The 16,774-nt window shown below is 36.8% G+C and overlaps 1 protein-coding gene across 5 annotated transcripts in view; it reads left to right on the top strand.

The window, feature by feature from the left end:
• The window catches only part of VAV3 (vav guanine nucleotide exchange factor 3), a 390,975-nt gene that overhangs the window by 267,733 nt on the left and 106,468 nt on the right, over positions 1 to 16,774 (top strand). For all 5 annotated transcript variants that reach the window (XM_057500482.1, XM_057500481.1, XM_036895319.2 and 2 more), the window contains one exon: positions 666 to 711. In XM_057500482.1, the coding sequence (XP_057356465.1) occupies positions 666 to 711 (46 nt within the window). The remainder of the gene's footprint in view (positions 1 to 665; positions 712 to 16,774) is intronic.

Raw genomic sequence — 16,774 nt, 5'->3', positions numbered from 1 at the left:
TGAAATTGAAAAGATACAGATTTTCCTTTCCTTGCATCTTATCTAAAATTTTTGTAATGCACAGTTTTACTTATGGCTTCCTTTTCTATAATAAGAATTCACTTTCATGGTTCACAAGCTTCGTGCCTATTTTGTCTCTTAAAGTGTTCAGACACGAGTGATCCATAATTAAAACACCATTTTCAGTTAAGTGTTTGCTAAAATCAGAGCTTCACATCTTTGTTTTTTGAGGTTGTTTACTTTCTCCAATCTCCGTTCTGTCAGGCTTCAGAAATAGCTGAGTTAGTGTTTTGGAAATCACATGTCTTTGCTGGGAGCATTTTCCAACCAAGAATGGTTGCCTGGGCTTTGTTCTCATAATTCCTATAGTCATTATGACTTAAAGAAAAAAATTGATTCATAATCAGTGAAATGGCAAATGAAAAGGTATTTCTTTTCCACAGTGTTATACAATGACTTATTAAATGCAATGATGTTCAAGTGGAAGACTTATTATAGAAACAAAAGGTTAAATTATAAAAACAAACTTTAGAACCATATGTTTTGATCAGTCATACTTTTAAATGGAAAAAGTGCAACATTCATCGGCCTTCCAAAGTGCCATGAACTAATACAATTTAATGATGCAAAATTTCTGTTCTGCTTTGTTTTATCTTTCTGCACAGAAAAGGACCAATGGACTCCGAAGAACTCCCAGACAGGTGGATCCAGGTGTGTTTCTGATTATTCACCTATAATCACAACCTCAGATAAGTGATTATGAAAGCATATGGGAACTGCTGTAGAAAGCCAGACAGGTGGTTGGCCTTTGTTCCTTGCAGTTTGGTATATGATGTACGACCAGGAGGCTCCAGTCCAGTGTGTGATTCATTTACTAGCCGTGGTCATGTGATGAGCGACCACCAGTGCCACACTCTTTCAGCAGTCCATGATTCAGCTGGTTATTTGCTTACTGAACAGCCTCAGGGCGGCCGGTTCATACTAACATATCCAACATCCTTACCCTAATGTGGAGAGAAAATCAACCAGTAAGTGGCACTTAAAAAATGAGCATTTTCTAAGAGGGTTGGGGAGTTAATAAACCACACAACTTGGGTCCCTTCCCCTTTGGGAAAATATTTTTCTTTATCCTATATATAAACTATTTTAGAATGGGAGAATGAAGAGTTTGTGGGCAAGTATCCTCTCTGGAGACCAATTATTTGTCTGCAGAGAGCATTCAGTACTTTTCTATTTAACATTGTTATGTTTGCCCTGTTGTTATTCCAGTATAATTATTTTTTCATCCACTAAGCAATGCCTTCCACAGTTTAATTACCAAACATTTGTTATGAATGTGGTTGTATTATTGTGGGTAGAAGATATTCAAAGCTACAGGATTCCAAATATATGAACTTGATGAGAAATCAAATGGAATGTGAAGTAGCCTTGCTGGAAAATAATCTGGATTGTGTGTTTTGTTTTCTCATCATAAACAGTGTTCACCTAGTTGTAAAGTTTAGCTTTCAAAGCATTAAGCTTTTAACTGAAACCACACCCAAGGTAGCCATGCTGTTTTATGAGCCTTTTGAAAATATTTATAGGAGTTCTGTTGCCTCTGGCTAGAAATTGCCTCACTTGTGCCCCAAGATCAGTTTAAATCTTTTAACTACAGAAGGAAATTGAAGCCATTAAAAAAAAAAATAGGGGTTCTGGTTTACTTTTTAATAGTTCTTACTTTCCCAAGACAACAGCCATTGCCAAGGACTCTGTGATAATATTCAGAAGTGACTATTTTCTGTTCTCTTTAGTAGAAGTGTATGCCCATGAACATATTTTTTTTCTTATTCTGTGTGACTTGCAGCATTTCTATTTCAGAAAATTATCTAACCTTCACAATGTTCTTTTAAAAATATTTTCTCTTTCTTTGGTGGACATTTTCATTTAATCCATTCTCCCCCTGGGAAATGCATTTCTAGATTTATAGTGCATCAGTAGGAACACATTTAACTATTAATAATTTACTTTACAGCCAAAATTTTTAGGAGTCCTTAGATTATTTAAAGGGCGTTATAGCAAATTCACAAATCGTAAACATTACCAAAGTGGACCAGTAATAAAATACCCTCCTTTATCCTAAAAGTGATGGCTTTGTACAGTCACAACTCTTCCAGTATTCCTATTGTTGGGAAGATTTTAGAACTTCATGAAGAATAAACTCACAAAAGATGTGCTATATGTGATGTTATGTTTGTAAGAATATATACATACATATATATTATGTGTGTGTGTGTGAATATACATATATATATATATATATATATATATATATATAAATAAAATGTAGCTTTCCATTAGGTATAGTGAATAAATATATATGAGTAATTTTTCATTTTTCCACATTTAAAAAATAAAACAAATAGTTGATGATCTTGCCCATTGTACATGCTGAAGTGGTAACAACTGTTTCTCTCTGTAGGTGTTTTGATGTTAGACTTGAATTACCTGTGAAGGTTGGTTGTCTGCGTCTCTGCTTCTTTTTGTTGGCAAGTTGCAAAGCTTTTTTGTTCAGTTACCTCTTGCTTGATCATTGTCATAGGCTGAGTTGATCCTGAGTGACTATTGTTTAGCAGATTTCCCCCTTGGTTACATTCACCCCAACATGTTTAAACAAGAGATCAACAAAACTGAGGCTTCCTCAGCATGGACAGACTGCTTCCAAAGAGCATTATTTGCTCTTAGTTCTTTTACCATGGAAGTTCCTTTAATCTCTTCTGGCTACTTTAGTTAACATCTCCAGACTGTTTTCTAGGGACTTACTAAGGTTGACTTCAGAAAGAATGGATTAACTGTAGACCCATTGTTTCAGAAAAGAACTGAATGCATACTTCTGTGGGTAGTAGGTACTAAATAAAATATTTGATAAATGAATTAATTAATGAGTCTATACTTCCCTGAAGGCACTGGCTCTCTTGCTTTTTAAATTTCTCCTGCTGACAAAGTGGACTGATGTCCTAAGGCATATGGAACAGTCTAGTGATAGGAAACATGGCTCTTAGTCACATTGCCTGGGATGGGGACCCAACTTAGTTGTTCCCTTACTATTGACCTTGGGCAGTTTGCTTCCTCCCTCTGCTGCAGTTCCCTGTTTGTAAATGGGGACTAGTAACAGTACCTACCTTAAAAGTTGTGACCATTACATATATGAATTAATATGTATAAAATATTTATAATAGTGCCACGTAAGCAGTAAATGCTAAGAGATAGCAATTATTGTAATTAATTTGTGGTAGAGTATGTTATTTAATATTGGACATTTTGTCATGTGTAAGGAGAATCACTATTTGCCAGTTATTTCTTTGCAAACAAACCCAGAAGTTTATGTTGACCTTCCATTGAAACTAGAAACTACATAATCATAATCATTTTCAGATTTGCTATTACTCCCTGCTTACCTAATGGTCTCCATGATATTCTGGTTATCTTTAAGAAGAGAAACAATTGTCAGTGGTGGTTGAGTTTTGGGTGATGTTACTAGTGTTTGTAATTGCGTTGAAGAAACAAAGAAAAAGTCCCACATTGAAAACATATATTGTACGATTCTATTCAAACTAAGAAAAATGTGAGCTCTAGGTTTGCATTGTGTCTTACTGGCACATTTAAAACCTTTACTCTTTATTAATAATTGTGGTTAATCTTGATAGATAATATTTGCAAATGAATTTGCAGTTTTCTTCTTTTGTGTGCTAAGAAATTTATCGATTTATGACTTGACTGCTCTTGTAAATACAGTATTGTGTTAGATGCAAATTCTGGTAGTTCTTCTGGGTTTCTTAAATATAGCAAGGTATTTTCATCAGTTTGTACTTTTCTTCCTAAGATAGATGTTGGTTCAGGAAAATAACACTTGTAAGAGACAGATCAATTATTTCAGGAACACAGAGGTGCTAGGCTTTTTCAGCAACATGAGATCATAAATCTCAAGAAAATCTGAGCACTGGTGTAATATTTATAACCTAAAATGGCACTGAAGGTCAGAGTTACCAATTAAATTTTAATACTGAGCTTTAAAAATTTCCTTCTATTTAAGTATAGAATATACAAGATTTTATTTTAGTTTGCATGTGGCAATCTATATACCAGGACATGTATTCTTTTGATGAAGTTCATGTTTTTTAGACTATTGAAAATGGTCTTATGTTGGTGGAGTTCAAAGCATTTTGTATTTAAGTCTGCAGTTATTAGCTTTTAAAAAATTCAGGCTGTTGTTCTGTGTTGTGCTACCTAAAGATTAGGTGAAATAGATGGGAAATGTTTACGTAGCTCATTCTCTTTCTGATCTGAAGTTACTTATGTGATTCGTGATAACCTTGACTAGTAAATGAAATGAATAGTCAGTAAATGGCTTTAATTGGTAACAGAGTTCTTTCTGAGAGCTCTTACTTTGCGTGTGCTCGTTGTTTAACTCTCGATTGTAAAGAGAACCATGATACTTAGAAATGCTGTCTGTTCTTATTCACTGTTTCTTTGCAGAAACATCCTCAAAGATGGTCACTTTCTCTCAGGTGGATAGGATTGATATATAATGCCATTCCTATTTGTTCTTGCATGAAGAAAGGAACCCAAGAAGTCTTTCTTTCATTGCCAACTTCGTGTCTTACATAGCTAAGCACCAGCAATGTCATTAATTATAAATCATGGCCCTCCACAAGGAATTTATATTCTGCCTAAGGAAGGAGTAGATACAGGCACAAAGTCTTGATTGCACATAAATGCATTATATGAATGTACAAATGAAATATTTTGATGTTGGATACTTTTTTATATGCTGATTCACTGTGGTATGGCACAGTGTCATAAAAACAATTAGTGAATTATCTGATAAACATAAAAAGGTCTAATTATGTAGCATATGCAAAAAAGCAAAAGGAATTGAAAAGGAGAAAAGCAAATGTGGGCTCAGATTGCTTTTAAGCTGGGTGGTCTATATATGTTTTCATTTATATTAAAAAATTGTTATGTTGGTTTGTTGCATTGAATCATAATAATATGGTTTTAATTAATGTTTTAATTTCAAAGGACTGATAAACTCATTCTAGTCTAAAGAGAAATGTTGATTTCTTTAGATCTGCTTTTAAATGTAATGTCAATTACTCAATAGAGAAAATTTTTTTATTTCCAAAGAGAAAACATTGATGAGAAAAATAGCATGCTGAGATTTTTTAAATCACTGATCTAAAAATACGTTGCTTTCTTTCTTATGAGGGAGATGAATGTATACTCTTAAAGGCTTTAGTAAATGAGCTTTTTTTCTACAATAAATAAGTAATAAAGCATCCATAGATTGCAGTGTTTCCATATTAATCAGTCAAACCTACTTCTGTCTTTTCTGTCACCTCTAAAACTAATTTCTCATCAAATATAAATCCTAATCTAAATATTGGGAGCATAATTGTAAATGTGTAAAAATATATTTCACATTGAAAGAATGAACTTGAAAAAACTGGGACAATAGAACCTGCTGATTAAGATTCATTGCAGAGAAATGAGAAATCCAAGCTGTGAATGAATGCTGGAGAGCCTGCTCTGGTTTTTAAAATAGTGATTTGTTCTCAGGCTTCTATTAAAGTATGGACAATAAGACTAGTTTTGCACTAAGGCAGTTGATCCCCTTGTAGTTATTTTCGAGACTGCCTTTCTAATTCCTTTGCCATGATGACAGATTTCTGAAATGTCCATCACAGTCCCTTGCTCACATCTGTTTTTGGTTTGGGGAGGATTTATTTTTCCCTTTAAAGCCTCACTCTGCGTTCACAAAGGGTCGCGACTGCTGTCATCTGGCAGTTTGTCCGTGTCTCGTCAAGCCAGTCTGTGACCCGGCTCGGTTCTCTCCAGCAGAGACACAAGGGCGAGGTGAATGTTTGAACCTACACAGCAGTGCAGCTATCAGAAGTGTGATTATTGAATAATAAAACATTTGGAGTATTATATACAGAATCTACTTCTGGGTCATTTATGCACTTCTAACTTATAATTTCTGTTATTATAGTAATTATGTCTTTAGAAAGTAAAGTATGTATCTATTAAACACTTGGAGAAATATTCTGAAAAGGAATCTTGAGCCTGCTGAGCTGCTTTAACATTCTTCATAAAGCATTATTTACTTGGAAGCTCTGGTATGGCTTGGGCTTCCTTTGCTATATCTGTGGCCCTTGTAGTCAAATACTATTCCTTCCGAGGAAAAAAGAACATGCCGTCTAAGGCTAAGTAGACAAACTTGAGAAATATCTATGGGTCACAACCTCTGTGAACCAACTAACTTTGTTTCAGAGCTCTAGTCCGAAGTAAGGTAAATGAAAGAAACCAGTTGTGTCAAAACTATTGGCTTCAAATAACACTATTTGATATAAGTAATATCCAACTTATACCAGGAAAGAGGACATTGATAAAGTAATCTTTAATATCATAATTTTTATAATTGTATAGTAGTTACCAGGTCAGTTATAGCATTGGAGGGCAATTTATGGAATTCCTGCCAAAATGACTCTTAGTAAATCCTTTATCTTTCAGTGTATTCAAATCAAGTTGTTTTTTAGAATTTTAATATAAAAGAGATAAAAAAGCTTAGTTAACTTCTTATAATTGTTTTCTACAAATAATTTTTCTTTTGAGACTCTTTTTTTTCTGCATAGATATTAGAAATACATAGAAGTTTCTCTGTCTTTGAGGAACTTGGAATTTTTATTTTTGTTGAGGTAAGTGTATAAAAATAACCTGTCAAACATAATAATGTGTGGTATATGATGAACTACTGAAGTGTGTTATGTAGATTACAAATGGTACAGTTGACTAGGAAGGCAGATGAGGGAAAACTCATTGTGAACTTTGAGACTAAACATGTGATAAGGGCCTCAATAAAAAATTTGTGTAGAACGACAGATGTTTAAATAAAGTTATCAGTCTGTTTCTAGGTTTGGGTAGGCTCAATTCATTATCTCCTAGTATGCTTTTGTTTGTCAAGTGACCTAAACCCACTGCCAACTAGTTTAGGGGGAAAAAAAGTGAGAAATTTACTGACTTAAGTGACTAAGGAAGTCCAGGGGGTTGGCTTCAGGCAGAGTTGGATCCGGGGTGCAAATGATATCACAGGGACGCAAATGATATTTTCTCCATTTCTCCCTGTATCCTGCTTCTCCTGTGTTCTCTTTTGATTTCTGGTCAACAGGTACCTCAGACAGGTTTGTCTCATTTGTAGGCAAAGTTGGCTGCTAGCAACTCTCAGTGTATCTTGTTCTTACAGCTAGTAATCCCAGAGAATATAGCATGCCTTTTCTCCAGCAAATCGAACAGAAATCCCAAGGAAGTCTTCAGTTGGCCTGGTCTAGATCTCTGCTCATCTCTGAGGCAGTTGCTGCAGCCAGGGTGCCCTGTGATTAGCCACCCTAGCTTCTCTGTCCACTTCCAAAATGGGAAGAGGGCTGACTCAGCCTGTCCACATGAAATTTGTTTTCTGTAAGAAAGAAGGGCTATGTTTACAAAAGAATGGGGGAGAGGGAAAGGAGAAGCCTGGTTTGAGCAGATTATTGCGCATGAGTTTCAGGCATTTTTCTCCGTGGGCATTCTGTGGCCAGGTTTGTCAGCATTCCTCCCTTCTCCTTTTTACGTGATTGTTGGAGGAATGTACCTAAAATGGGAACTGGAGATTCTCCACAAAGGCTCATCCCTCCTCATAGCTTTAGTTTGCAGGGATACCAAGAAAAGATGTTTTCTTCCTCACAGTAGCGTCTTATAACCCTGTCATTGTGTCTAAAATAGCAATTTGATATTCTCCTTTGGATGCAGGCGCTGTGTTTCTTGAGGGACATAATCCTGTTCTCCACTATTACCCACTCGCATTATTCATAGATTGATCCATCAGATTAGCTACTGAGGAAACAGGACCTCACAAGCACGTTTTGTGGAGGCAGGTGGGAAGAAAGTTTCCTCCATGCTGGTCAGGGTGAGAATGTTGGGGAGCCAGAGAATGCAGCCCTTGAGGCGTTAAGTTTTGACTTCCTTCTGACTCTGTGGTGATAAAGAGTAAAGAGGAAAGAAAGAGAAGGAGGACTCTTTCCCAGTTTTGTCTGTATTAAGTACTTTCATTACATCAATACTTTTAATCATCAGAGGAAGCCCTATGCAGCAGTTTAGAGTGAGGCCTCTGTGATGGTCTAGATCTGGGCTTGTGTCCTGTTCCCCCTTTGCTAGTTGTGTAATTTTGGGCAGGCTAACCTGCTATGTAATAAGTTATGGTAAATGTAACAGCTTAGACAGCACACATTTATTATCTCACAGTTTCTGCAGGGTTTAGCTGGGTCTTCTGCTTCAGAGTTTCTCACAAGACCTCGCTCGTGATGCTAGCCAGAACTGTGTCTCATCTGAAGGTTTGTTTGGGAAGGATCTCCTTCCCTGCTCGCTTACAAACTTGTTGGCAGGGTTCGGTTCCTTTTAGGCTGTTGAACTGAGGTCCTCAGTTCCTAGCGTGCTGTTGGCCATGGGCTGTCCTCAGTTCTTAGCCACATGGGCCTCCCAAACATGGCTGCTTGCTTGCTTCACTGAAGTATGCAAGCCAAGAAGGGACAGTCTCTTAGCAAGGTGAAAATTAAAATCTTACATAACGCACTCATGAAAATGACATCCCATCACCTGTCTAGTGGCTAGAGGCAACTCACACATCCTGTCTACATTCAAGGGAGGGGATTAAACAAGTGTATGAATACCAGGAAGTGTTGGGTTCAGTAGGGATTATTTGTTAATCAACAGGAACTATTGGGGTTCATCTTAGAGTCCATCTGCCACAAACTCTAAGAGGAGATACTGCTATTTTTCAATAGAGTGAACCATAGCTCTGAGAGGTTGTCATTTACCCAGGGTCACACCACACCTGGCTGGTACCAGGACTTAGTTGCACTGTTTGGCTCCAGAACCTCATTCTTCTAGAGATCTTCTATGTTACCCTACTTATGCCAAGCTTTGGGCAGAGCAAAGCTTATTTTCTGAAGTTTAGCCGTATAGTGCAGTGCAAATTAGCAGTGTGATCTGGTCTGTTTTGCAAAGTTCATTAGTGGCTGCTGCTACAAAGCAGATTTATGGGTGATTTTATTTTATGCATTGTTAATTTTGAAAATGTTAATCTAAAATTGCTACAGTATTTCAATTAATTTGGATGATTAAAATTTAGCACCAGCAGAATCCCTAGCAGAAGATAAGGCAACTAATTAGAAGTTCTGAAACAAACAGCTGTAGACACTGGCCCCGAAACTTGTTGGATGGATGACACCCAGCAGAACTCACTCTGCTTAACAGTTTTGAAATGGAAAGAATAATTTCTGGCAGTCTAAATATTAAACTTAAATGCAGTTCACTTAAAAAGTCATTTTTAAAGTTAATTTTTTAAATTAATGTGTAATTTTTAAGTAAACAGTTCTGGAAAACTGCCTTCAGATTATTTTGGAATGTTGTCTTTTGGGTCACTAGCAGTGATAGAAGTACAATAGCTGTTTGTTGTCAAAGTATTTTTCTATTTTCCACGTCATTTGTATTTCATACTTCATATACATATATATATATGTATATGTATATATATATATATAATGTCAAGACTTTTTCTTGAATTTAAGAGTGGGAAAACACATACTTCTTTTTTCAAAAACAATATTTGACCTAAGTATAAAAAGTGTCCTGGACAAATTGCCTGTAATCCCCTCACTCAGATGATATATAAGCCCTCATACTTTTGTTATACATTTTTTCCTAGTACTTTTTTTCTTTGTGTGTACCAGGTTAATACAATGTCTGTATTTTCTATTTGGTATTCTGCTTTTATCACTTAACTTTATTCCATGAGCATTTGTTTATTCATTTGTTCATTCAACCATTTGATAAGCATGCAGGCTCAGTGTTAATTTTATAAGGATGAACAAGATGTGTTTTCCTTCTTGCAGCACACAATGCCACGGAACAAAGGTAAGATTTGAGATCAGGGAAATAAACAGGCTGTGCTTAAAAGGGGCACTTCCATTAGCTATGTGGACAACAGGAAATGATGTTTCACCTGAAACCCCAGTTACGAGCAGGAGATAGATGGAAGATGAGGGGAGACAGAAGGGTTGCAGGCAGAGGAAATAGCCCCAGGAAAGGCCCTGAGTGGGAGAAAGCACAGAATGGCTACAGTTTGAGAGAGAGAGAGAGCTGTGTACCACGAGAACTGAGAGGCAAACAATGCAAGATTTTTATTTCCACATCAAGAAATTTGACTTTATTCTGAAGAGCAGAGTGAGCCTTTTAACTGGAGGAGTGACAAGGTTGTGTAGGATTGATTTAAAAGATCATCGGAGCCTTACTGGCGCAGGGCATCTTGAATCGTTCAATAGGCTTCAAAAAATATGAAGTGGTTTTAGAATAATTTGTTGGAAAATAGTCTTCCTAAATTTCATTATTATAAATACAACTTGATGAATATCTGTGCATGAATGTATTTGCCCCTATGGCTGATTTTTATGATTTAAGAATGGAGTCATAGAAGTAAAATTTCTGAGTCAAAACATATCAGTTTCACCAAATTGCCTCTTTAGAAATAGTATATTGAAATATATCCCTACCACAATTGATGTATGAGACTGTGTCTCATTCTGTGCTTACCAATACAGTATTATTATTTTTCCCGAAAGCCATTTGATAAGAAAAGAATAGTGTGTTACTATTCATATCATAGTATTCATATCATAATTTGAACTTGTTTAATTTCTAGTGATAGAGATTCTTTTTCCTGTTTATTGCTCATCTGTGAATTATCTGTTTATACCTTATTTATTTTTCTATTCAGGATTTAGTGCTTTTATAAATTATTTGTAAGACTCTATCTACATTAATTATATCAACCTTATATTTATCAACTTTTTTCTGGCTTATTATTTGTTTATGTATAACATTTTAAATTTACATGTGGTCAAAGTTACTGATATTTTACTTAGGGTCTTTTTATATTTTTTTGCTTTTACACTTAGAAAGTTCTCCTCTTCCGAATTCTGTTAAATACTTCTAGTCTTATTGTTTAATTTATGTAGCATTTGACCCATGCCATTTAATTTGTATTTATTTAAATAATTAAAATTCTATGAACAGTTCCAAAATGTACATCAAAATATTTTTAAGTATTTATAGTACATTTTACAGAGTAAGTTTACCTTTTTATATGTTGCTTAGCAGCCATATTACATTGTTTACTTTTTATTTTGTGCTTTATTATGTACATCTTTTGCTCAGGTAATAAGTTATCTTATATAAAATATGTTACAATATATGCTCTGTGCAATAAGGTATAGACACTACAGTAAGGGGAAGATATAGACTATATTACTGTATAGAAAGAGTTAGATAAAAATAGTAAGGGGATAATATTTTAAACAGATACAAGTAGTTAATGTTGAGATACTCAGGCTTTTTTGTTGGTGTACCATGACAGGCTAGGATTACCTCTCCCAAGTCTGTTTGGAAGGAGGAAAAAGTATTTTGTGGCTATTCATTTGAGTTCAGCATATCGCCCATTGCTCTCTTTTCCCCTGTAAATTTACATCCTCATCAATTTTACAAATCTCTTCTCATCTTAATGTACACAGCTGCTCCTGGGGCTGAGACTAGACTTTTTATTTTTAAGAATTTTAGTTTTACTGATTTTTCATCAAAGTAAGAAAATGTCAACTTCTTTATTGGAAAGATGTGGTAGTTACATCCTCATTTCCAAAACAATGTGCCAATACTCTGTTTTAGAGTTCTCACTTAGGAAGTTTTATGTGTTACCATGAATACATTAGGCATTTAATAAATAGTCTTTCTTGGGGAAGCCAGTTGTAAGCAGGTCAAGTAACAACTTTGGTTTCCTACCTGGCAGATTGCTGCTGCTGATTTGTTGTGGGAATAATGCCTCTGGTTATCCAGACACCAACATTTTTGCTCACAGCTTCCTACTGTTTTAAATGGCCCAGAGGAATCATGTGGTACCTTCAATTTAGGACAGAACTGTCCTTCTTGGGACTGAGAATTAATCTTTCAGTTTGTTTAGAGCACATTGAAGAATTAGGTAGATTAAAAATGAAAGTATTCATCTATTTCTTCTCCACCACCTACTCTTATATAGCTAATATTATAGTTTTCAACTCCCAGAGGAAGTAACTTGCCATTTAGAAAATATAATGCCATGATTTGGGGAACCCATATTTTAAAAAGTATAGAGCTTCCATTTAAATTCAAGCAGTATCCAAGAACAGAATCTGGCCAATGGTTTTGAAAAAATGAAATGACAACACCTTCTTGGAATCTCAGACTGTTCAAAAATGTTTTTTTTTTTAACAAAACAGGAAGAAATTGGAAAAAAGCATATGGACTCAGGTTGAGCATATGATATATTTTCAACTTGATTCTGCACTTTACTCATATTTGTAGTGAGACTTAAAATTAATTTTGGTGAAGCATTTAGATTTGAGAGAAAAAAAATCCCTATCTGGAGCTAAATCAACATTTGTGGTATCTCATTAATCACTGCCTTATGTAACCACTTTTCCCACCTAAAGAGAAGCTACTGGGATAAGAAAAGTTTATAATATTAATGCCAAGTGCAGATCTTGCCTCTCTAAAAAGAAGTTCATTAATCATCATCGAAACACAAGAACAAACATACTTCATGTCTCTTGCCAATTTTTTTTTCAATAACATTTTTGAAAGGCAAAACCCCCTCTGTTTCCCTATTTTTTATCTTCAGTTTGAACAGGTTTTAATCTGGCTGTTATTTAATTTGTGATAATGTTATGTAAATTTAACGTGCTCGGAGATTGCCTGTGTATAATACATAGCAGTAGAGTGTATTGGTTGAATTTGGGCTCCTGGATACAAATTACTGGCTCTGTTCCTTCCTACCTGCATGGTCATAGCATGCAAAGTGCTCCACATACAGTGCCTGGCCAATAGCTGGCAGTGACAGAAATTCTTATTTTCACTGGGAGGAAGCTGTCTGGGTTTGAAATTGGAGATCCTGGGTGTCAATCCAGGCTTCTTTGAAAAATCTCTGGGCAATAAATAGCCTCAGTTTTCTCATCTGTATAACATCTGGGGGTGGAAATATTCACCTTACATACATTACAGGATTATTAGGTGGCACAAATGAGGGTATGTCCTAATCAAGATCGAAAACCAAACCTAGGCATGACATAGAACTCATTAGTGAAGTAAAAATAAAAAATAAATGCCAAGTTGTGCAATCTTCATTATTTTGCCATATCATTTACCTCAGCCTCTCAGTGTGAGAATTATGTCTGATTTAGTTTTGATGGAATTTTAGCCAAGTAGTTTTTTTCATCCTCTATACAGTTTTTTAATGAACACTTACTAGAAATTTTACTGCTCTTTCTTTGTAATTATATCTTTGCATCTTTTTTCTGTCTCCTAATCTTAAAAATTATTTACAAATATGAAAGATGAATGAGTAACGTGGCACTTACACAGTAGATGAAAGTGATGACAATCTAAAAAAAAGAAAAGAATCCTATAAACCACATGTGAGAAAACAGGTGCTCCTATTCAGTCATAAATAGAAAACCCTGATATGCAAGAAAAGTGGCTCCTCTCTTTTTGTTTACAAACTGTTGGTTACCACTATCACAAGTAGAAATGGATCCGTGATGAAATTTTCAGGCATTTTGGAAAATGGTGTTGATTTCTTCCCCATCCCTCCTAGAAGCACTTGCCCTTTCTTGTTTATGTGACCCTTGCTATCAGAAGCTCGTTACAAGCCAAGAGAAGAAAAAAACATTCTAAGGTCACAGTCAAAGATGTAGCCGTGAGACTGTGGGAAATCACAGGAGACTGGCAAAGGTGGGGTCCAGCAATAATAGCAGGATAGCTCTTTTTGTCCCCCGTAAAACAGTAAAGGATAAAGAAGAGGTCATGTGGACATGTAGCAAGGCTTAGTTCATTTTTTAAGTCAAAATAGTTTGGAAAGAAGAGATTGAGCAAAGTAGAATAGCAGATTTTTGTAAGGAAAAGTAGATTATTGTGCAGGCAAGAATTTTTTTCAGTCTTCAGTTTTAAAGAACACTGGACTAACTCATGTCTTTTTTCCCTGTGTTCTTCTCAACCCTCTCAGCTCTTGACTCCCCCCACCCCCCACCTGGGAATTTCCTCTGCAGAGTCAGCACTGACTCCCTCAGAAATCCTGAGCCCCACGCCCTTATTGCAAAAGAGCTGAAGCTCATTCAAATAAACATGTTGGGAGAAGTAGCTTGGGAACTGTTACAGGATGCTTCTGTAATAAGACACTGCCAGCTAGAAGCCAAAAATTTCTGCAACATTATTGTGTAGCAGTCCCAGTTGTAGATTTCACTTTAAGTAGAAGCTGAAGTTAATATTAAGCCTTAGAATTTCCTACGGAACCATCTGCATTCCTTTGACAATTTTTCTAGAACTGTCACTTTCCTCCTTTCCAGTCTGTACAAAGGCCCCCAGGACCTTGCTCTAAGTTTTCCCCCTCTTACTGCAGCAAGGGGAGAGTTGATGGTTTGCTTATCCACAATGCCACATCTTCCATCGTGTGCCAGGACTTGAGACCCTTATGTGGCTCGGGGGTCCCTCGGCGTATGGGTGAGGTAACCATGGGGTGAATAACAGGATGATGTTTATTCACATACTAGAATTTTTATATACTTTATTCTTAGTTCTCACAACAAAACCTGGGAGGTAGTTTTATGCCCATTTTATGGATGAGGAAGCTGCCCTGGTGGCTCAAGTCACATCTCTGGGTTCACATAAGTAGTCGTTACTGAGCTAGCCTTCAAGCACACGTTTATATAAAAAAAAAATTATATGTTTACATAACCAGTAAAAGTATTACATGTTTTTAACTGACATAGGGGCCTGGGGGTTGGGTTGGGTGGGGGACATAGTCACTAAACCAGTGAACTTTATCAAGAGATTGAAGCTGTAGCCAGGATGGCCTCAGCCACAGACCATGACAGATGCCCAGGGGAGGGAAGAGTGACTAGGGACGGTTCCAGGGAAATAATCCGGGTCAAAGCGAAGGCTGATAAGCCCTCTCAGCTTCTGATCTGAAGAGGAGGGAGGAATATGACCTTGATGTCAGGGCTTCTACGCGGGGAGCTTTTGCAGTTGCATGAGCGAATGTCTGTCCTAGCTGAGGGACGACCACCTGAGGTGTCCAGTCAGTCCGAAAGGGCTTCTCTGAAGGGCCTCCGCTGGGCAGGGAAGGTCAAGTGGGCATGTAGCCGGCCCCTGCAGTGCCCTCCAGCCTTGGGTCACTACAGTTTCAGGCAAGGAAGGAAGCTCATTCCCGATAGTATTCTAGATCTTTTATTAGAGTGTCCTTGCTTTGGTTTTAATATGATTAGATAATAAAATCATAGCAAAGTATCAGGAAATGGCCCCAAACAAATGTAATAAATGGTGCTTCTGTTTATTCTTCATATGTACTGTCCTTTTGCTTAATATGTTTATTAGGATTCATGTAGAAAACAGGTTTGGGCATGATTTTGATATTTTAAATACTTCATGGAAGTTGATTATGTTTTTTCATCTTGTGTTTTATTGTTGGTTATATCTGCGTATGTATAATGCTAACATAAACTATCAACAGTCAAGGGTCTCAATCTTCAATTATGGTAATATGCCTCATAAGAAATCTGTTTACATTGTTTGCATAGAAGGTTTATTTAATTTCCCAGTCAAATATGGAGACCTTGTTGGATTATATTTCCTGTGTTGTTGCCCCAGCGTGCATGCTCTGAAGTGCAGTTGTGAGGGAGACCAGACAATGTAAGTGGTTAGAGGTCAGGCTCTGCCAGCTAGCGCTGCACTCTTGGGAAGCTGGTCAACCTGTTCTGCCTCTGTCTGTCCTCTGTTGTTGAATCAGGGAAATATTGGTTTCCACCTTCCAGAATTGCTGTGTGTGGATTAACTGAGAGAAAGCATTTGTAGAGCAATAGCACAGTGTCTGGCTCTTTGTACGCACTTCCTAAATGATCACTGTTGCCAACGACACCATCATCGGGATCCTGGATCTCCACAGGTGTGGAAGGCAAACTGAAACCCACAGAGGCAGGGCCCAGACTGCAGACTCCTGAGAGCAGCGATGGTGCTGTGGTCTTGTTTGTTCTGCTTTTAGAATCCAGTCTCATTAGCACAGAGGCGGCAGTGCAAGCTGCTAGCTGCCACATATCTTGCTTATAATGCTCTTGTGAAAATTATTGGTACATGGATTCCAGAATGAGGCTGCTGGATTTCAGTCCAGTATCTGCTGTTTACCAGCCCTGTGACCTTGCTCAAGTCACTTAAACCTTCTGTGCCTTAACTTCCTCTTCTTTAAAATGAGGATCATAATAAGATTCACTTCATAGGATTATCATGAGGCTGAAATGAGTTAATAGAGATTAAGGTTTTAGAACAGGACCTTGCACATGGTAAATGAAATATCCATTAGCTAGTATTATTTTTTAAAGTAAAATGTTTTCAGTCGTCTTGAGATAATGATAGAAATGTGTCATACATAGAGATAGTTGTAATACTTAGCAGGCTGTTGATTAACATTTAAGGCGAGCTGGCAGTGTGCTGGCAGTTAGTGCAGCCTTTTCCGGATGGGAAGCCGGTCTCAGTGGTCTTAGAGGGCATCGAGCCCATTACTAGCGGTCTCTGGATGACTTACACTTTAGAAGGTAGCTGGTGAAATTTCAGTCCATAAATGTAGGAGTGCAAG

The sequence above is a fragment of the Manis pentadactyla genome, chromosome 4, assembly GCF_030020395.1.
Source record: "Manis pentadactyla isolate mManPen7 chromosome 4, mManPen7.hap1, whole genome shotgun sequence".
NCBI lineage: Eukaryota > Metazoa > Chordata > Mammalia > Pholidota > Manidae > Manis > Manis pentadactyla.
The sequence above is the reverse complement of the archived record's forward strand: the minus strand, read 5'-3'. Positions and strand labels throughout refer to the sequence as shown.